At 42.5% G+C, this 22,091-nt stretch overlaps 1 protein-coding gene and 1 long non-coding RNA gene across 2 annotated transcripts; both read right to left on the bottom strand.

Annotated features, from left to right (window-relative positions):
- LOC148683191 (uncharacterized) lies at positions 1-1,739 on the bottom strand. Its single transcript, XR_015947410.1, has 2 exons — positions 1,605-1,739; positions 1-663 (listed from the first exon to the last, which is right to left on the bottom strand). It is a non-coding gene; the product is annotated as an uncharacterized LOC148683191 (long non-coding RNA).
- A 17,285-nt stretch (positions 1,740-19,024) lies between these two features.
- Positions 19,025-21,500, bottom strand: LOC148683190 (uncharacterized). The gene is made up of 2 exons (XM_088659376.1): positions 21,281-21,500; positions 19,025-20,272 (listed from the first exon to the last, which is right to left on the bottom strand). The coding sequence occupies exon 2, from the start codon at positions 20,255-20,257 to the stop codon at positions 19,373-19,375; it is 885 nt and encodes a 294-aa protein (XP_088515502.1). The 5' UTR covers positions 20,258-20,272; positions 21,281-21,500; the 3' UTR covers positions 19,025-19,372.
- Between the last annotated feature and the right edge of the window lie 591 nt (positions 21,501-22,091).

Here is a 22,091-nt window from a genome sequence, read left to right as displayed (position 1 = left end):
TTGCCACGAATTCAGATTTATTCATTCATATCCCAGACACCGCGGAGAAAATGAAAGCACCACCTATTTGCAGAAAAAAATACTCTTTCATCTGGATTTTTGAGACCGATTGAAGAATTTCAGTTCCATGGGGGGGATACAGGAATGAAGCTGGAGGCGTCTAACTGTGAGGTTAACTCAGGAAGGCAACAAGCAGACATTAAATATATATTTTTTGACATTGATCTCAATATCTCAGGTTTTGGGCTGGCAAACAGCCAGCTGGCTTTCGCTTCTGGGTGTTAGGATTGCTATCAAGCTTCAGATCCAGAGCCCAGTTAACCATTTCTAAAGTGCTCAGAACCTGTACGGCTGCCAAGTATAGCGAGACTGGTTGCAATAGCCCCGGCTACAGCAGCAACATGGGGAGCAGCCACATCTGGAACAGCAGCTGCGCCCCCGGCAGCAGCAGGGAGAGCAGCCACATCTGGAACAGCAACTACGCCCCCGGCAGCAGCAGGGAGACCAGCCACATCTGGAACAGCAGCTATGCCCCCGGCAGCAGCAGGGAGAGCAGCCACATCTGGAACAGATTTGACGGCTTTGGCAGCAGCAGGGAGAGCTGCCACATCTGGAACAGTAGGAACGCTGGCCTCCACAACAGGACATTTTGAGGGAATGAAGCTGAAAGAAACAAATAAGGATTTTGTGTAATCAAACCACGGTATGTTCAATATGCATTGTTCAATATGTGTACGTCTTGGAAATAATTATTTTCCTAAAGTTCTTTTCTCTTCAGGCTCCTTTCATTACAGTTCAGCCTCATTATTATTATTTATTTTATAATTGCTCGTTCTATTATTCAATAATTTATAATTAAATTTATTATGTTCATATAATATTTTAGCTTTTTCAACTGAAGGAAGAAATGAAATAGCCTACATATATCTTCTTTATTGAACATTCCCAATGTTCATCACTTGATGTTTTAATATGCAATCAAAATCAATAGTTTGAATGTGATTCCCTCCCCACTCCCTCTGAATCGGAAACCTGAGCAACTTAACCCTTTCAGTCTGTTCCATATTATTTAGGAAGCCTTCAGATATGTCTACTTGCTTTCCGATGCATTCAAAGAATGTTGCATACCAACCCTCAAATGTTTTCAGATATGCAATTCCCTTTGCAGCTCTAGATTGCTCCTTATGCAATTGGCTTCATCCAGAACAATCAAAGGATAATTCGACCCAATCTGCCCAAGTCCAGTATCAACTTTAATCTGCCCCTTTAAACTCAAAATCTGAATAGATCCAGAACAAAGCCCTCAGAACGATCCCATGGATTTCACACTTCCTTGAGTTTGGCCTATCCAGTATTAGGTCAATATTCAGAAATTATCTGAATAGTCTCAGAAGATTTAAATAGTTGCCATCAGAAATGTATGGTTCTCAATCACAGCAAAGAGCACATCAAAAATCAAGCAGTAAAGTAGACAGCCGGATGGATCTGATCCTTCAAGTATTTTTGGTAGAGCCACCCAATAACACAAATTTCAGGACTAGAGTTCTGGAAGACATTCTAAGCTACCTAAATTATCAGTTTCCCAGCAATTGAATTCAACTTACCTTGTACAGCAGTCAGAACTTGTCAGCTCAATGGAGATTCAAGTCAACGAGTGAAGAGCTCAGAGACAGAGGTTCCTTTTGTAGAGCTCCAAGAGCCCTGCCTCCTTGAAAATGAAGCACCACCAATGAATGGACACATGCTTCATTGCTACTCAAAGCACATGTCTATGTGTTGCATCCACTCTCTACCAATCACATATTCGTTGAGTTTATCCACATCTTGTACTATGAGAGCATTTCCCCAAGGTCTGTAATTAGGCGGCATTTGATGCTTATCACGCTATAAACCTCACATCGCACGCACTCTGCGGAGGTAACTTCAGAAGTGTGGTTTATTGAATAGCAACACTGGCAAGAACGGAATGGACCTTCTCATTGGATCCATGTGGCTGAACGTCCCCATGACACAACAGCGCAGGATTGCTCAATAGTTTGTTATTCCACCTGAGCTTCATTGCTTGAGCTCATAAATTCCTTTTAATCTAGGTGCTGTAATTAGCAATACATGTTCAGTTTTATACGTCAAAATGGGAAAATGAGTTCAACATCTCAAAGGTATCAGGGTATTTTTTCCTTCTCTTCTGTGCCCTCTCCCCACCCCAAAATGATACCATAAAAATGTAAGAAGAATCTACTGGGTCAACTCAATGGCTCATCCAGTCCACTATCTAGTTCTCACAGTGGTCAACCAGATCTGCCCATGGGAAACATGCAAGCAGGATTCAAGCACAATAGGACCCTCTCCTCCTGGGGGCTCCAGCAATAGATTTTTGTGTTTCTCACTGTACCATCAGAGGGCCTGCGTTACGTTCTGCATCATACAAGAAAATGCCAGCTGCTACCAAAAGACTCATATCCTTATCTGCTTTCACAAATATATGTGGCGTTTTAAATCTCTTCCCTCTGGGTAAGAATGGGGAGCATGTAGATCCACTCAATAACACATTTTCAGGACATTTAATGCAACAGAATTTTGTGTTTCTCACTGTCTCGTGTCTTCCCTCTGGATAAGAGTAAAGAGCATGTTCAATGTAGGTTTAAGAATGTAGGGGTTATGTGCCTGAACCTTTGGTTACATGATGAACACATAGAATTGTAGACAACTAAGTTATATAGAGAGCAGAACTGTGGAAATAAAAGAATCTAAGTCCAGTGCTGAATCTAGTTCTGTGTTGGTGGCTCCTCTGCACAGGGCGCTGAGCCAAGAGAGTTGCAAAATGATAAATGATTGAATTGTTGTGAGAAGAAGAAATATTTAGAAGCGGGCACCAGATTTTGTCCTTGCTCAGGGTGCCATATAAAGCAAATACTCTATTCTGAACTTAAAAAATGGAAAGCGTAATGCTGGTGGTCAACAAAAGAGGTTTAAAGACTGTCTCAAGGCAAATATTAAAAAATGTAGTTTAAACACCAACAATTGGGAAACACTTGCCTGTGAGTGCTCCAATTGGAGAACAGCCTTTACCAAAGGTGTAAGGGGTTTTGAAGACACTCGAACTCAGGATGCAAGGGAGAAACTTGCTAAGAGGAAGGCACACTTGGCAAACCCTCACCGTGATCAACTCCTGCCCGGAAACCAATGTCCCCACTGTGGAAGGATGTGTGGATCCAGAATTGGTCTCCGCAGTCACTTAAGGACTCATTATTAAAACCATGATTATGGAAGACAATCTTACTCAGCTATGAGTGATTGCCAAAGAAGACGAAGAAGATATTAGCCATATCCACCCCTGCTAAATTAGTTACGTCTATCAACTTCAGTGGGTCTCCATGTGGATACAATATCCTCATTTTAATGTAGTATTTAATAAATATGTGATATGATGGTTTGGGGAACAAATATCACAACTAGAAAGAGACCTATTGGAATGTAATGTAAAAGTGCTGTCTAAAATGTATAAAATATTATTGGAATAGGAGACAAATGATGAGCAAGTAAAATCCTCAATGATACATTGGGCAATAGATATTGGTCATAGTATAGACATGGAAGCATGGGAATGATTGTGGAATAAGGATACAAAATTTACGGCATGTTATGGTCTAAGAGATAATTATATGAAAATGATACATTGATGGTATCTAACACCGAGTAAATTGGCAAAAATGTATAAATCTAAATCAAATAAGTGCTGGAAATGTAGAGGGAAAGAATGTTCTTTTTATCAGACGTGGTGGTCTTGTAATAAGGTTAATTAATTGAAAAATATGTTTAAAATAACTGGAAATCAAGGTAATAAACTTTTTATTAAAAGAATGGAAATGGTTTATTGAATATTTACAGATAAATTGTAAAAAGTAAGAACATTGGCAGGATTATTGTCATAACCTGCAGTTTCTTAAGAGTATATCTTTAAAGTAGATGAATAAATGATATTCATATTAAAAATAAATTTAAAATTTAAAAAAACTGCAGAAAGAGGGGGAAAGAAGCCAAGTTTTGAAATGTTAAAATGACCACTTAGAGCAGACATATTGAAATTAATCAATGTTGCTAATTTAAGTCAATTCATTTCAATGGGTTTACTCTGAGTGGGCCTTTGTCAGCAGCAGTCCACTGGGTTATAGTCTGTGTCAGTCCTACTCAGAGTTTTCCCATTGAAATTAATAGACATGAATAACATAGGCCGATTAAAGTCAATGGGTCTAATCTGAAAAAGACTACTTTTGGACAGCCAATGTCTATCACCCAAATGTTTTGTAACGCACCCTGTTTGGTGTCTACTGAAACTTTCTGTTCCTTCCACCCAGTTGCATCTATTTCTTCCTGACCACTTCATTAAAATGTATATGACCAACTCTTTGGTTGTGTGTTGATGAACACATAACCCAGGCGTTACCATAGATTTGAATGGCCAATCCTTTAGTTATTTGAGCAACACATCTAAGAACCTATTCCAGAGTTATATTGGCAGCCCATAAATCAAATGCCACTGAAGGATTATGAGGTGAACGCCTTGGTTACGTGGCCAACACATGATTCTCAGCCTACAGTTCGGTTGAATGACAAATACCTGGAGTATGTTGGTCAGCTAGAGCAGTGTTTCTCAACCAGTGTGCCTCCAGATGTTTTGGGACTACAACTCCCATCATCCCTAGCTAGCAAGACCAGTGGTCAGGAATGATGGGAGTTGTAGTCCCAAAACATCTGGAGGCACACTGGTTGAGAAACACTGAGCTAGAGCACGATAATGAGTCATGGCCATAACTGGGATCATGGAGTGTGGTAGAACAGATTATTCACTGGAAAGCTCAAAACTGAAGCTAAGAGCTACTGAGGAAGATGGCAAGAAAGGCTGGTAAGGCCTGGAATGAGATACAAAAGAGATACAAAGACAAGATAAAAAAATTGTTCTTATATGCAACAACTGCGACAAGAATTTCTGAGCCCCAAAACAGAAGCAACACAAAGTACCAACAAAAGAAGAGTGGCAGATGAAGCTGATGGGCTTTGCGGAACAGGCAAAGCTGACGGGAAGAACCCAGAACCAACAAGATCGGACATTCCAAAAAGACTGGAATAAATTTATATTATAATTAAAAGACAACTGTAAGCAATTAACATCACTAGCAGGGTTACCTGAAGATTTGTAAGATGAAATGGATACTTATTCAGGTGGAGTAATTTAATACTTTAGGTAATGATATAACAAGAATAGGAGAGGAAGGATGCAAGGATGCAAAAGTTAATTTTGTAAACCATTAGGCGGGCGGGCGGGAAGTTGTTAGGCTCTGTTGAGCCAAAGAGTTATAATAAGAGGATATAATGTGATTATATGTAAAAGTAATAAAAACATTTTTGATAAAAAAGAGAAGAAGGCAGATGTGGTGGAACAGTCTCCGTTGGCAAGCCAAGGGACAGTTGGTTGTGAAACCCACCCAGTAAGCTGCAAAGGTGGTTGGAGAGGCTTTCTACGGAAACCTGCTGAAACAGCAAACTGGTGCTTTAAAACAAGGTTTCAGAATAGCAAGGAGGCAGTTGGGCAAAGCTCCATTGTGCGAGGTTTTCGGTTAACTATGTTGTGCTCAACTCTGTTATTTCTTCTTGTATTTTGATTTTATTTTAAAAACAACAACTGTCCCTTTCCAACCCTGTTCCAAATTCCCTGAATACTTTCGTATCTCATTACTCAATAGCCTCTGGGTAGGCAAACTAAGGCCCAGGGGCTGGATCCGGCCCAATCGCCTTCTAAATCCGGCCCACGGACGGTCCGGGAATCAGCGTGTTTTTACATGAGTAGAATGTGTCCTTTTATTTAAAATACATCTCTGGGTTATTTGTGGTGCATAGGAATTTGTTCATTTCTTCTTCTTCAAAATATAGTCCAGCACCTCACAAGGTCTGAGGGACAGTGGACCGGCTCCTGCTGAAAAGGTTTCCTGGCCCCTGCAATAGCCACTATACTGTGGATTAAACTGTTGTGCAACCTGCCTTCATTTTTGCTCCCCTATCCAAGCCTGATGTCAAGCGAATCCAGCAGTACAAATCTTCCAATGGAGGCTGTGTGATGATAACTTTACACCAGGCATCCCCAAACTCCGGCCCTCCAGATGTTTTGGACTACAATCCCCATCATCTCTGACCACTGGTCCTGTTAGCTAGGGATCATGGGAGTTGTAGGCCAAAACATCTGGAGGGCCACAGTTTGGGGATGCCTGCTTTACACACAAACACTATATATATATATATATATATATATATATATATATATATATATATATATATATTGTGTGTGTGTGTGAGAGAGAGAGAGAGAGAAGTTATCATATATATATATATATATATATATATATATATATATATATATATGAGAGAAGATATATACCTAGATGTATATTTTATGTTGTAAAGACCTTAGGGGTGTAAATGGCTAGAATAGGTCACTTCCGGCCACCGCAAGCGCTGTAATCGACGGGGTTTGCCTCGAGCTCCGAGGCAACCCAGCTCCGTGAGGGGGGGGGGAGGTGTGATAGCGCCACACCTCCCCAAAAGAGCCCTAGGTAGAGTGTCCTGGGGACGAGTCTGAGTGGAGAGAGTCTGAGTGGAAGTGGCGGGGGCCATTTTGAGTGAAATCATCACCCTCGCAAAGTGAAGCTACGTGCCGACAGCGGAGAGCGGTGGATTCCTTCCTTCTTTCAAGTAAGGAATTTATATTCGAACCTGACAGCAAAAAGCTGTCTACGGAAAAAAATATCGGGGGAAAAATTAGAATTGGCTGCAGGGGGTGATTTAAAAAGGGAGTTGATTACCCCCCTCCGAGAGACTGTGAAGCAATGAAACAACCCTAAGTTGATAAAGTGGGATACATTGAATTTACCAGAAAGTGGACTTAAAAACCCTCCTTTGTAGCATGCACAGGGGAGAGGATTGATTAAGTGGTGGATCCTGCAAAACGACAATTTAATAAAAGAAAGTCCCTCTGGAAGCTGGACCCGGGTTTCCGGATGGGTCAGTGAATGGTATTTAGAATATGGCAATAATAAAGAATGTTTAAAAAATATCAAATGTAGTGATTAAGACTTTAGAAACTATTTGGGAAAATGGTGTTAAAGGAAGAATATATCCAGTTTGGACTTAAAAATGGCGTTAGAGAAGAAGAAATCTGATCCCTGCCATTTCCGGCCATACAACCTGCTGGACTAATATGAAATTTGAGATATCAAAGATGGCTGTAGCCATAACAACACCATCACAAGACTTGGCTTGGCAAAGGATTTCTGCGTTACTGTTGGAGATTAAACAGGAATTGGATGAGAATAACAAGCAACTGAGAGAGGCTAATAAATTGTGGAGAGAGAGAAATGACTGTTTTGATGCAAAAAATGGATTTGAGAAAGGAATGATTTTAATGAATAAAGAAGACTTGCAAGATGCCCAAACACAAATATTGGAAGAAGAGGAAAAAGACGAAGGATACATTGTTCCGCAAGTGAGAGATGTGGAACAGGACTTTGGCTTGATACAAGGAGGCCTCAAAAAAGAAACAGTGTATACTGTTGGACTCCTAGTGAGAGAGGGAGTCCAAAGTCTGCACTGGGTACTGGGTAGAAAAAGTGGAGAAATGGAAGTTGGTCTGGAATTGGACACTGCAAAGGACTGGTTTCTTTCCACAGAATTAAAGAACATTGCAAAGACAGTGGAAGTGGGTTGGGCAGCATGGAAGAGACGACAGAAGATCTGGAATCAAATTTGGGGGGTTTGGGGGGAAAGTGTGGGAATGAGGTGATTTTTAAAGGGGTATTGTAATGGATGGATTTAAATGGTCTGAAACTGGCTTGACATTAGGAATTCACTGAAATGTCTGGGAAATTTGGCTCCAGCAAAAGGGGGGATGGTTCTAAATATAGATAATTAAGAAAGGAGAATAGAATTTCAAGATTTGAATAATAATTGCATTTTTGGTAAAATATTAAACTAAGGGAAGAAATTTAAGATAAAATATTGGGAAAGTGGGTAAGATTAGACATGGATAGTGGTGTAATAAAAATGATAAAATTGTAATGTGTAAAGGAAAATAGCAGAGTTACAGAACATTGCTTATATGGTTATTATAAGGGACCCAGAGTGGGGGGAGTCGGGGCAGTCCAGAATGATATTGTTATGTTAAAGGTTATAAATAAGATGTTTTTCCTTCTTTTTTTCTTTTCATCTTTTTTTGTATTTTTATATTTTTGTTTTTGTTTTGTTTTTGTTTTTCTTTTATTGCTTTTGTATGTTTTTTAAAAAAAGTAAATGGCTAGAATATTTACTATAAACTGGGGAAACCTGTATTCATAGATCACCTTGATTTCTCTGTCGCAGAAAAAAATGAGGAATACACCATCAAGAGTTAGTTAGATGAATAGCAGGGTGAAATAAAGAAACAATAATCAAACTGAGAGGCACATTGAGTATGCAGGGTTGGACCTTACTGCATCTGGACTCCTGCTCATAGCTGTCAACCCTCCCGTTTTTTGCGGGAAACTCCCTCATTTCAATCTGTTTCCCGCTGCTATCCCAGATTGCTAGATATCCCGTAAATTTCCCGGATAAGGAAGCAAGCAGTTCATCTCCCTCCCTGCTGGCCAGGGAGGCTCCACTTGCCCCCCCCCCTGCGAGCGAGCAGCCAGCCGCCGCCCGGTAAAATGCCTTGTCCGGCTGCTGGCTCACTTGCCGAGCGCTGCCGGAAATCGCCTCTGCACATGCCTGGGCATGCACAGAACTGATTTCCGGTGCAGCTCTGCCCATGTCTGGGCACCAGAAATCGCTTCTGCACATGTCTGGACATGCACAGAACCAATTTCCGGTGCCGCGCCGCTGGGTGAGGCTGCTGATCCCTTATTTTCCAATCCGGAAGTTGACAGCTATGCTCCTGCTAAATGCGTGATCTGCTAGCAAGCACGAGGGAATGTTGCATTGAATGCAGAAAACTCTCAGATCAGGAAGATGGCTTTAAAGCCAGAAGATATGAAGAGCTGGCAAGGTTAGGCCAATGATCAACAACACAAGATACTGCCAGGAATTCAGAATTTTATTAGTGGACATTGGGAAAAGCTAGAGAAAGGGAAAAAAAAAACCACCCAATACACTGAAAGGAAAACATAGAACACCATACATATTTCATGAACATATCAAGGCACTTTTAGGGGTTTCCAATATGTTTTAAAGAGAATAATCTTAAATTTCATGAAGGAGGCAGGGACAAAGCTTGAGGCATCTCTCTCAACAGGAAGGCAACTGGCATGTCTTTGAGTATGGGGTTTGTGGTGACGTTCATCCCTACATTCTGAGTGTTGAGCTAGCAAGCAGAATGCTGGGTTTTGCTGCCAAGATCTGGGCTGACATGCAGCTGTTGTTTTTCAAATCCAAGGCCCTGTTAGCAGTTTCAGCACTTGTACTGGTAAGTAGAGCAGCAGGTCTGGCCGCAGCAGCAGGGGACGCAGCAACTCTGGTTGCAACAGCAGCAGGGGGAAGAGCCACACTGATTGCAACAGCAGCAGGGGCTGCGGCGACAACGGGAACAGCAGCACGGAGAGCAGCAGGACTGGTTGCAGCAGCGAGGGCAGTAGCAGCGGGGCTGGGAACGGCAACAGCAGGGGGAGCAGCCACACTTGGAGCAGCAGGTCAACTTGCGACAACAGCAGGGAGTGCAGCCACATCTAGAACAGCAAGACTGGGAACAGCAGCAAGGGGAACAGCCACACTTGGAACAGCATTTAGCCTTGTGGCAGCAGCAGGGGGAGCAACCACACTTGGAACAGCTCTGGCTCTGGGAACAGCAGCATGGGGAGCAGCCACACTTGGAACAGCATTTAGCCTTGTGGCAGCAGCAAGGGGAGCAACCACACTTGGAACAGCATTTAGCCTTGTGGCAGCAGCAGGGGGAGCAACCACACTTGGAACAGCATTTAGCCTTGTGGCAGCAGCAGGGGGAGCAGCCACACTTGGAACAGCTCTGAGTCTGTGAACAGCAGCAAGGAGAGCAGCCACACTTGGAACAACACTGAGTCTTGTTTTGACAACAGGCCATTTTGATGGAGCAGAGCTGAAAAAAAGTGAAGAGTTGGTTTCAGTAATCAAACCATGCTGTACTCACATCCATGCATGCATGGAGAAAGACACAATACATTTTTATCTTCTCGTTATGCCTTCAGTACATTCCAATTCCCTGACAATTATCAGTTATAGAAACTATACTTGACAACTCTGTTGTTATTTCAGCCATGGCCTGTGAGCCCAATACATATCAACATGGTAAGACAGAACTCAATATATTATAGAAACTTGAAGTCTATTAGTCTGGGATCCCAACGAGAGAGATCCAGCATTAGGCGAACATTTAACCAAAATGCTAAATGACATAATATCTGAAGAACAACTGAAAATAAGGAACGAAATTCTGAAAAGGATTATTATTATTATTATTTTCAAATTCATTCCTTCTATTATTAAAAAAAAATCTCTGTAAGGAGTGAAGTGGAATAAAGTTGTAAAGAAGAAAACCTGATGGATCTTGTCCTGCAGGTAGTTCCCGTAAATCTACCCAATAACTCTAATTATGGATATGGTTTCTGTAAGAAGTTTAAGGCTATCCAAATAACCGGCAATTAAATTCAAACGTACCTTGTACAGCAGTCGGAACTTGGAAGCACAATGGAGATTCAAGCGGATGAGTGAAGAGCTTGGGGAAAGAGGATCGTTTTATACAGGACTAAGCACCCAGCCCCTAGGAAATGAGGCACCGCCAATGAATGGACACATTCTTCATCGCTACCCAAAGCACATGTCTATGTGCTGCGCTTTCCACCTCCCAATCCCATGTTCGTTGTGTTGGTTCACATCTTCCACCTCAAGAGACTTTCCCCAAGGTCTATAATTAGAGGCATTTGAGGCTCATCACATTGCAAACCTCCTGTCAAGCACACACCAGAGGGCACTTGAGAAGGACGGCTTCATGAATTCAAATGCTCCAGAGAAGGGAATGGACCTTTTCATTGGACCCATGCGGCTGAACGTCACCATTGTGACTCAACAGGGCATGATTGCTCCCTAGTTGGTTATACCATCTGAGCTCTATTGCTAGAGGTCATTCCTTTTAATCTAAGTGTTCCAATTAGCAATGTGTGTACATTTTTATAAGTCAATAGGAAAAGATGAGATCAACACCACAAAGACCTCAGGGCACCTTTCCCCCCTCTTTTGAGTTTTTTCTTTGGAATCTCACGTTCCTCCAGCATCCATAGGCTTGGGAAGATGTTCACAGGTTCACTGTATCATCAGAGCACCTGTGTGTCAGAGCCACCTGAGGTCAAGTCGGCTGTCACCAAAAGGAGCAGGGCACCTCCCTTTTTATGTATTCATATGCAAAGGACGGTTTTAAGATAATGGATGTTGATTACTGCAGTGTTTTCCTCCCCAACAAATAGATAAAATCATCTGCTAACAATTGGAAAAACGTATCACCTACTATATGTGTATGATTTGATTTTTTTAAAATTATATTTTATTGATTTTACATAATAAAAGAACATACATAAAAATACATAACCAATTTTCCACCTACTTCTGTCCACCCTCCACGGGCCCTCTCCTCCCACAAGAGGATCCCCCGAAAAGCGGGCAGTCGACAGTGGTTCCTTTTTATGATTGAATTTCTTCCCACCCCTCCCTCCCACTCCCGGAACCCCCCTCTGCCACCAAGAGACTCCAGGTTGGCAGGAGAGATGCAAGTGAGTATCCATCCCACCATCTATCCACACTTAATCCCCCCTCAAAAAGAATAAAAAACAAAAACTAGAAAAAGAAAAAGAAAAAAAGAACAGAAAAAATAATAATTAATAACTAATCATTTTCCATAATGATATATGTGTATGATTTGAGGAAAGAAAAAACCTCTGGTTATAGCAGTAATGATCCCACTTACCTATTATAAAATAATACATAGAAAACAATGTAATAGGTTCATGAAAAAATGGGTCTTTTCATTACATTTTGTAATACTGTGCTTAAGTATAATGTCCAGTGTTATGCTGCTTTCAATCTGTTGTAGTACTTTCCGTATCTGCCCAAATAATACTTTTTTGGATCTAATTAGCCAGTGTGTTTTTTATTTATTAAAGATTTTATTGATTTACAAAAATATGTGCAATCATGTTGGGGGATTTTTCATTTGTTAAAGCAGCGTTCTTCAACCTTGAGTCCCCCAAATATTGTTTGTAATACAACTCCCATCATCCCTGACCATTGCCTAGGCTGGCTCAGGATGATGAGGGTTGTAGTCCATCTATAGACCTAACCAGCTTAGTTGGTTTTGTCAAGGGATGAATGTTAACTGGGATTAGTGGCTTTTGGGACACGTTGAAACTCAACCAAAACTAAATCCTTTTCAAAATTAACTTTCTAAGCTCTGGTATGACCTGAATGACACTCTTTCAATAGCATCCGTTTCTCCTACACCTATTTGACTGTTACTCGCCATTGATTGCCATGGTTCTTTTCTATGACCTTCTCTTGCGCACTTCTTGCATTATGCATCCAAATTGGATGAAAATTTGGAAAAGGCTAGGGCCAAGTGTGAAGTATAGGAGTGATTCATGTGGACTCTTAGTGACGTGATTATGGGCCACATAATCATTTGAAGCATTTTGTGGTCATCATAAAATACCAGCTCACCTTCTGCAACCTGGTTGTGGATGTGATGTGATGGACACAAGCTCTTGATTCAGTCACTGGGAATTTTTTTAAAAAAATATAGTGATCGGGACTTAAGGAAGAGGAAAATCCATATTATAATGTAAGAACTGTGTGTAAATAAGACTGAAGGCAAACAGGGTTGATGGGGCACTGCCCAATTTACCCTAATAGGCTAGCATCCAATGATAATGACAACAATAACAGTGGAAATAATACAGAAATGTGTCTTATTAAGAATCCACCGACAGCATATAAATCAGTCTAATGAATCTGATCCACACACACACACACACACAAACACACACCAAAACCACCACCACCCCCCAAAAAATACCAAATCTCACTACAACAAACCAAAGGCAACCAATCCACCCTAAGCCACCCCAACCTCTTTCACCACCAAAGAAATACAGCAAGCGGGAAGAAGAAGAAGAAGAAGAAGAAGAAGAAGAAGAAGAAGAAGAAGAAGAAGAAGAAGAAGAAGAAGAAGAAGAAGAAGAAGAAGAAGAAGAAGAAGAAGAAGAAGAAGAAGAAGAAGAAGAAGAAGAAGAAGAAGAAGAAGAAGAAGAAGAAGAAGAAGAAGAAGAAGAATAGTAGTAGTAGTAGTAGTTTGGACTTGATATCCTGCTTTTCACTCTCCTTAAGGAGTCTCAAAGCGGATAACAATCTCCTTCCCCTTCCTCCCTCACAACAAACACTCTGTGAGGTGAGTGAGGCTGAGAGACTTCAGAGAAGTGTGACTAGCTCAAGGTCACCCAGCAGCTGCATGTGGAGGAGTGGGGAAGCGAACCCAATTCACCAGATTATGAGTCCACCGCTCTTAACCACTACATTACGTGGGTAAGAGAATCCACACAAGTGACGTTGACACAAAACCCCATATGTCATTATATTATATGTGCTTCTATCACTGGTTCTTGCAAAGTATGATGGGAGATTGCAAAGCCTGATGGGACTTTGGTTTTGGAGAGAAACCCGGCTGGGAAACTCAAAAGGAGGATTTTCTCACCCTTCTCTTGCCCTTTGATTCAGTGTAAAAAGCCGCAGCTTTGCAGCTGGTAAATTTCACATTCCTGCGATAAGCAGTTAGGGAGGAAAGGGTTCTCCGGTGTGTCTGAGAACCAAGGAAGTTAATTGCTCTACAGGGTGATTAATGAGTAAACACAGGACATCTGTAGAATCTCCCTAATTGATTGACAAAGGGAACGGTCGTTGTCCTTGTGATTGGTCCATTCAAAAGTAAAAGCTAAAGTACATTGGTTAATTGTCCTAAATCCCCACGTGGAACCAAAGTTACGCCTCAAGGCAGGTTGGGGATTTAAGTCCAAAAGAGAAAGTTATTCTTGGTTCTGCAACATGGCTTGGAAGGTGTGCCTTTGTCGTCTGTTCTGTTACTTCTGAAAGCCTGAGAATGCTAAAGGCTTTTGCTGCAGTTTGCCGGGATGGAAAGACTCAGCTATGGTTCCTATATTCTTCTAAGTACGTATTAGTAAGTTAGCTCACTTCTTTGTTTTAAGTTTGTAATCCCTTCCTTGAGAACTGTTATATTCTGTTTGTTTAACTATCTTTTATAATAAATAGTTAAAAGGTATTTTGCGGGTTTGGTCCTTCCTCAGTCACATTGCTAATTCCAGTACTTGGTTGCTTAGCCCTCTACCAGAATAACGTTAAATATTAGTCCCAGGTCGCCTGGCTAAGGCCGGACTGGGTGGTGGCAGTCTATCAGAACTCAGTTGGAGCCATGGGAATATAGCTTAGTCCTCCCGTGAGAGGGGGCAGCCAGTGGTCTTTGGAGAAAGAGCTGGTGCGCCCAGATAGGAGAGACAAAAGGTATTCCTGCCTCTAACATCACACCATACCTACACTAAGTAGAAGCATAGAAGATTGCCACCCAACCCCACCCCACTCACCATTCCCCCTCTCCCTCTTTCCTCCTCTTTTCTTTCTAACCTAACACTGTATGTAACACTAATGTCTAACAACAAATGAAACTTATCTGCAGAAAATGCAGCTTGAAAAAAGAGACATGGCACATATTTTTGTAAACTAAGAAACCTCCAATAAAAATATACTTTTTAAAAAAGAAATGAGTCTTATTCTTTTTATTTTATTTTATTTCATAAACATATAATACATTGTATTACAAAAACCATTGCAAAGCATATTCATTACATAACTAACAAAGAGAAAAAGAAATAGAAAAAGAAAGAAAATATAGGGGGAAAGAAACAAAAGAAAAAGCACAAGGATATAGCAAAGAATAGAAAAGAAAAGAGAAAAAAGAATAAAAGTTGAAAGAATAAATTTATAGGGGGGGGGGGAATCCTATCTTAGTAGAATACTTCCACCACTTTCAACACAGTAGTTTACGTTTTATCTTTCCATTTTCCTGTCTTCTGGTCATATATTATATTTCAAGCAAAATAAATGTTCTGAGAAACCTGATCCTCTTGTTTTTCCCATCCTGCAAGGTTAGTCTAAACATAACCAAGTTTTATTCCCCATGTCCGTTTTCTTAAATAATCATTTAAACATTCCCATTGTTTTTTAATCCTATCTTTCGATTTTTGTCGTATTATGTCTGTGAGATTTGCCAGACATTGTTTGTTAATTGTTTGCAATTAACACTCCAGAAGCTGAAGAAGCATATAGAAAAATGTTGACTTTGTCTTGTGGAATATCGCTGCCTATAATACCTGACAGGTAGGCCTCTGGAGAAATGTGTCTTATTCTTGACTATTATCAATAGAATTTATACCTTACCCTTGGAAAAGTAAATAACTATCAGATGTTTGAAAAGCTAATTCATCAAAAAAAATTGAATTAAAATAAATAGCATTCATTGAATTAATGTGCAATAGATTGTTGCTGTTTTGAGTTTCATTTTGTTATCTTATTTCATGGGTTGCACAAACTGCTTTTTAAATAATGGCTTTTATTGGGTGCTACAGGGAGCACCAGGGATGAGTTTCTTGAATCAGGGAGGTGGTGGTCCCCAAATATTTGGGAACCACTGCTCTAACCCATTTAGCTTAGTACTGTCTCCACCCTAACTGCTTTCAGTTCCCCAGGGTTTCAGACATAGATTTTTTTTCTCTGTCCTACCTGGACATGCCAGGGATTGAAGCTGGGAATTAATCAACAGTTTCACAAAGGATGAAGGGACATTGAACTCAGCAATGAGGCATTGAACTCAGCGAGACGAGCCTGAAAAGACAACCAGGCAGTTTAAATACATATATTCCTGACATTCCGGGTGTAGAGTTGGCAAGCAGCCAGTGGAATTTTGCTTCCAGGTGCTGAGCTACCAAGTTGGTTTATACATCCGCAGTGCCATTAGCAATTTCTAAGGAGTTCAGCACTTGGTGTGGAAAGAATTGCAACCAGAAGAGCAGCAGGAGTTGGAGCCACAGCAGCAAAGAGAGCAGCCACCCTGGTTGCAACAGCAGCAAGGGGAACAATCACACTGGTTCCAGCAGCATGTGGTGCAATGAGAAGAGGAACATTTGCTACATCCGAGGTTCATTACTTGCGCTCATTCCTTCTAATGCAGTGAGGGCCAAACTTGGCCCTCCAGCTGTTTTAGGACTATAACTCCCATCATCACTATCTAACAGGACCAATGGTCAGGGATAATGGGAATTGTAGTCCCAAAACAGCTGGGGGGCCAAGTTTGGCCATCACTGTTCTAACGCATGCAGGCCCGTCTTAACCACATTGAGTGCCGTTTTGCAAAGGTCCCTCCACCACCGCCCCCCAACTCACCGTGGACGCAGAGGAGGTACATGGCATGGGCGGGCCGGGCGCTGAGGATAGGCTGGGCTCAGGGGCGCTGCAGCGGGTGGGTCGGGCTGCCTGGTTGTCCTCTGGCCCACAGCACCCGGCCTCTTGTCCTCCTCATGCCCCTGACCCAACCCGGCCCGCCAGGCTGAGGCCGGGACTCGAACTTGTGGAGGAAAAGAGGGAGGGAGGCAAGGAGCAGGGCGAGCAGGAGGGCGGCCGGGCTGTCTGGCGGGGCGGGCGCAGTGCGGCTGACGCAGGCGCTGCAGCGTGCCGCCCCCTGGTGGCCCGGCGCCATGGCGCATTGCACCACCCAGCCTTGCCTTAGGGCCGGCCCTGAATGCATGTGCTGTAATTAGAATAATTGTACATTTTAAAAAATAAGTCAATAGAAAGAGATGAGGTTAACATCTCAAAAACTTCAGGGTTTTTTTTCTTACTCTATTTTGAGACCCCCACTGCAAAAAATAAAACCTTAAGACTATAAGAAAAGTCTGCTGGATCTGGCCAATGGGTTCATCTAGTTCACCATCCTGATCTCACAGTAGTCAGCCAAATGCCCATTGGATAATTGCAAGCAGGATTCGAGCACAATAGCACTCTCTCCTCCTGTGGTTTCCAGCAACAGAAATGTATGTTTCCAGCATAATGTTCCAGCACAATATAAAGCAAAGCCAACTGTTACCAAAAGGCTCACACCTTCAGAATTCCAGGCATCATCCACGATGTAAGAGAAAGAAGATACCAGAGACACCAGCAAGCTTAACTCTAGTTTAAATTCAGATTAAATCATTGAATCGCCCAAACAACCTCTAGCACTTTTATCATACTTCTTTTTCCTGAACCACCACCCCCTGCCATCACCGCCGTCAGTAGCCAGTGCCTAGTAGGCTACTGTCAGGAATGAGCCAGCTCCAAGTGAAGGTTTGCAGCCAACTGCAGAAAGCAGCTAGGAACAAAGAGGCTTAGATGTTAGTCAGGCAGGGGAGAGTCGGCAGCTGCAGACTCTGGCTCTTCCTGACCTTGACGGGTAGGCTGATAAGTCAGCAGCTGAGGGCAGGCTAGAACACAGCCAAAGCTTGCAGGAAGCACAAAAAGGCACGAACAAACTCAGAGAGAGCCTCTCAGAGCAGGAAGAGGTGGGAGCTGATCCCCTAAGTCTGAAGAGTCAGTGAATGGGAGGGTGCTTGATAGGAAGCAAAATGAGACGCAAAGGTCGTAAATTCAATATCTTCTGTCGACTCCGGAAGGAGTCTTCAGAAGGGTCATCTTGAGTAATGAATGCCGGAGGCTTTGTTGAAGCCACCCAGAGCTATCTGTTTGGTTTAGTGTTTTGTTGTTGTTGTTTTGTTTTTTTGCAATAGATCCTCCTTTTTAATTACCTACACTTACTGTGTTATCAAGCTACTATCTGTGTTATGAAGCAATTACTGTGTTTTAATTGTTGTTAGCCACCCTGGGACCTTAGGGTGAAGGGAAGCAATTAAATTGCACTACTACTACTACCACTACCAATGTTGACACTCTCACTTAGAGCAAACCCATTGAAATTAATCAATATTACCAACTTAGGGCAAGTCTTTTCAGAGGTTTACTCTGAATCACCCTTGGTTAGCAGCAATTCACTGGTTTATACTCGGTGTCAGTCCTACTCAGAGAATGCCCATTGTAATTAATAGACATGAATAACATAGGCCCATTAAAGTCAATGGCTCTAATCTAAAGAATACCATTATTGGACAGCCAATGACTTTCTCCTAAATTTTCTGCAATGCACCCTGCTTGCTGTCCACTGAAGCTTTCCCATTCTTCCATCCAGTTGCAACTGTTTCTCCCTGACCACTTCATTAAAGCATATACTGCCAACTCTTCGGTTATATGGTGTTGAAGACATAACCTAACACTTTAGTTATGTGAGCAACACATCAAAGAACTGATTCGAGAGTTACATTGTCAGCACATAATCCAGATGCCACTGAAGGATTTTAAGGTCAACGCCTTGATTACATGGGCAGCACATGATCCTGAGCCTACGGTACAGTTGTGTAACAAATATCTGGAGTATGTTGGTCAACTAGAGCATCAGAATGAGCCACAGCAGTAACTGGGATCATTGAGTGTGGTGAAGCAGTTCATTCACTATAAAGCTCAGAACTGAAGGTTTAGGGCTACTGAGGAAGATGGTGAAAAGGGCTGGAGAACGTCAGGAGACCCAACAATGAAGGGGGAACACAGTCATCAGGGTGAGTTAGCACTGATGGCCTTATCCTCCATGAACAAGCCAATGTTCTTTTGGATAGGCACATAGAAAGTTGCTGTATACAGAATCAATCCATTGGTTTTGGAGCTGGAACATTCTCTGGCCCACCTGAACATGATGGGTTTTGAACCTGGGATCTTGTACATGTAAAGCAGACACTACCCCACAACTAAAGATTTTCAACCAACAACACAAGAAAATGCCAGGAATTCAAAATTTAATTAGTGGACATTAGGAAGAGCTACAGAGAGGAAAAATACACCCAATACACCGAAACGAAAACATAGAACAGCATATATACTCTATGAACATATCAAGGCACTTTTAGGAGTTTTGAAGAGAATAATAATTTCATGAAGGAGGCAGGGACAAAGCCTGAGGCATCTCACTCAACAGGAAGGCAACCAGCATGCATGTAAATATTGGTGTGTGTTGATGTTGATTCCAATATTCTGAGTATTGAGCTTCTAAGCAGGAACCCGGATTCTGTTTCCAGGATCTGGGCTGACTTTCTAGTTTTTGCACCGAAGGCCCCGTTAGCAGTTTCTAAAGAGTTCAGCACTTGTACTGGTAAGTAGAGCAGCAGGTCTGGCTGCAGCAGCAGGGGACGCAGCAACTCTGGTTGCAACAGCAGCAGGGGGAACAGCCACACTGATTGCAAGAGCAGCAGGGGCTGCGGCGACAACGGGAACAGCAGCACGGAGGGCAGCAGGACTGGTTGCAGCAGCGAGGGCAGTAGCAGCGGGGCTGGGAACAGCAAGAGCAGGGGGAGCAGCCACATTTGGAGCAGCGGGTCAACTTGCGGCAACAGCAGGGAGAGCAGCCACATCTAGAACAGCAAGACTGGGAACAGCAGCAGGGGGAGCAGCCACACTTGGAACAGCATTTAGACTTGTGGCAGCAGCAGGGGGAGCAACCACACTTGGAACAGCTCTGACTCTGGGAACAGCAGCATGGAGAGCAGCCACATTTGGAACAGCATTTAGCCTTGTGGCAGCAGCAAGGGGAGCAGCCACACTTGGAACAGCATTTAGACTTGTGGCAGCAGCAGGGGGAGCAACCACACTTGGAACAGCTCTGACTCTGGGAACAGCAGCATGGAGAGCAGCCACATTTGGAACAGCATTTAGCCTTGTGGCAGCAGCAAGGGGAGCAGCCACACTTGGAACAGCTCTGACTCTGGGAACAGCAGCAAGGGGAGCAGCCACATTTGGAACAGCATTTAGCCTTGTGGCAGCAGCAGGGGGAGCAGCCACACTTGGAACAGCATTTAGACTTGTGGCAGCAGCATGGAGAGCAGCCACACTTGGAACAGCATTTAGACTTGTGGCAGCAGCAAGGGGAGCAACCACAGTTGGAACAGCTCTGAGTCTGGGAACAGCAGCAAGGAGAGCAGCCACACTTGGAACAACACTGAGTCTTGTTTTGACAACAGGCCATTTTGATGGAGCAGAGCTGAAAAGAAGTGAAGAGTTGCTTTCAGTAATCAAACCATGCAGTACTTACATCCATGCATGCATGGAGAAACACACAATACATTTTTCTCCTCTCGTTATGCCTTCAGTACATTCCAATTCCCTGACAATTATCAGTTATAGAAACTATACTTGACAACCCTGTTGTTATTTCAGCCCTGGCCTGTGAGCCCAACACACATCAACATGGTAAGACTGTTACTCAAAAGATTATTTTAAGAAAACCTTGATTCTGGAGTGCAGCGCAAAGCCATAGCTGCCAAGTTTTCCCTTTTCTCGCGAGGAAGCCTATTCAGCATAAGGGAAAATCCCTGAAAAAAAGGGATAACTTGGCAGCTATGCGCAAAGCAAGTGCCCCCAATTGCATCGCGCTGCCGTTCTTATCAACCCCTGGGATCGCGCTACCCCAGGGGATTGGCTCAGACAGCCTGCTGTGATCCCAGGGCCATGGCTAGAGCTTGGGCTACACCCCTCCAACTAAATTAACACTTGATGTGCCCTGAGAGTCCGTGAGCAACCAGGACCCTCAATTAGGAGGATCCCATTTATCAGTTATAGAAACTATACTTGACAACCCTCTTATTATTTCAGACGTGACCTGTGAGCCCAGCACACATCAACATGGTAATACTGTTACTCAAAAGATTATTAAAAAAAACCTTGAAGTGTAATATTCTGGAGTGCCAATGAGAGCTTTCCAGAATTAGGTGAAGATTCAGTTAAAAAACCTCACAAAGTATTCACACTATCTGGGGAACATTTAACAATAGGGAACAGAATTCTAAAAAGGGATTTGTTTGCAAATTCATTCCTCCCAAAAAAAATCTCTGTAAGGAATGAAGTGGAATAAAGTAGTAAAGAATAAAACCTGATGGATCTTGTCCTGCAGGTAGTTCTCGTAAATCTACCCAATAACTCTAATTATGGATATGGTTTCTGTAAGAAGTTTAATGCTATCCAAATAACCGGCAATTAAATTCAAACGTACCTGGTACAGCAGTCGGAACTTGGAAGCACAATGGAGATTCAAGCGGATGAGTGAAGAGCTTGGGGAAAGAGGATCGTTTTATACAGGACTAAGCACCCAGCCCCTAGGAAATGAGGCACCGCCAATGAATGGACACATTCTTCATCGCTACCCAAAGCACATGTCTATGTGCTGCGCTTTCCACCTCCCAATCCCATGTTCGTTGTGTTGGTTCACATCTTCCACCTCAAGAGACTTTTCCCAAGGTCTATAATTAGAGGCATTTGAGGCTCATCACATTGCAAACCTCCTGTCAAGCACACACCAGAGGGCACTTGAGAAGGACGGCTTCATGAATTCAAATGCTCCAGAGAAGGGAATGGACCTTTTCATTGGACCCATGTGGCTGAACGTCACCATTGTGACTCAACAGGGCATGATTGCTCCCTAGTTGGTTATACCATCTGAGCTCTATTGCTAGAGGTCATTCCTTTTAATCTAAGTGTTCCAATTAGCAATATGTGTACATTTTTATAAGTCAATTGGAAAAGATGAGATCAACACCTCAAAGACCTCAGGGCATCTTTTCTTCCTCTTTTTGAGTTTTTTCTTTGGAATCTCACGTTCCTCCAGCATCCATAGGCTTGGGAAGATGTTCACAGGTTCACTGTATCATCAGAGCACCTGTGTGATGTTCTCGCTCCACCTGAGGTCAAGTCAGCTGTCACCCAAAGGAGCAGGGCACCTCCCTTTTTATTTATTAATATGCAAAGGACAATTTTTCAAAAGGACATTGGACACTGAATCAAATCTCCCCCCCCCAATTTAAAAT

The sequence above is a fragment of the Zootoca vivipara genome, chromosome 16 (genome assembly GCF_965207765.1).
Source record: "Zootoca vivipara chromosome 16, rZooViv2.hap1.1, whole genome shotgun sequence".
Lineage (NCBI taxonomy): Eukaryota > Metazoa > Chordata > Lepidosauria > Squamata > Lacertidae > Zootoca > Zootoca vivipara.
This window is presented reverse-complemented; position numbering and strand designations above follow the sequence as displayed.

What these genes read in the sequence shown, in the direction of transcription:
- LOC148683190 (XM_088659376.1), bottom strand. Translation starts at nt 20,257, where the DNA reads ATGGCCTGTTGTCAAAACAAGACTCAGTGTTGTTCCAAGTGTGGCTGC.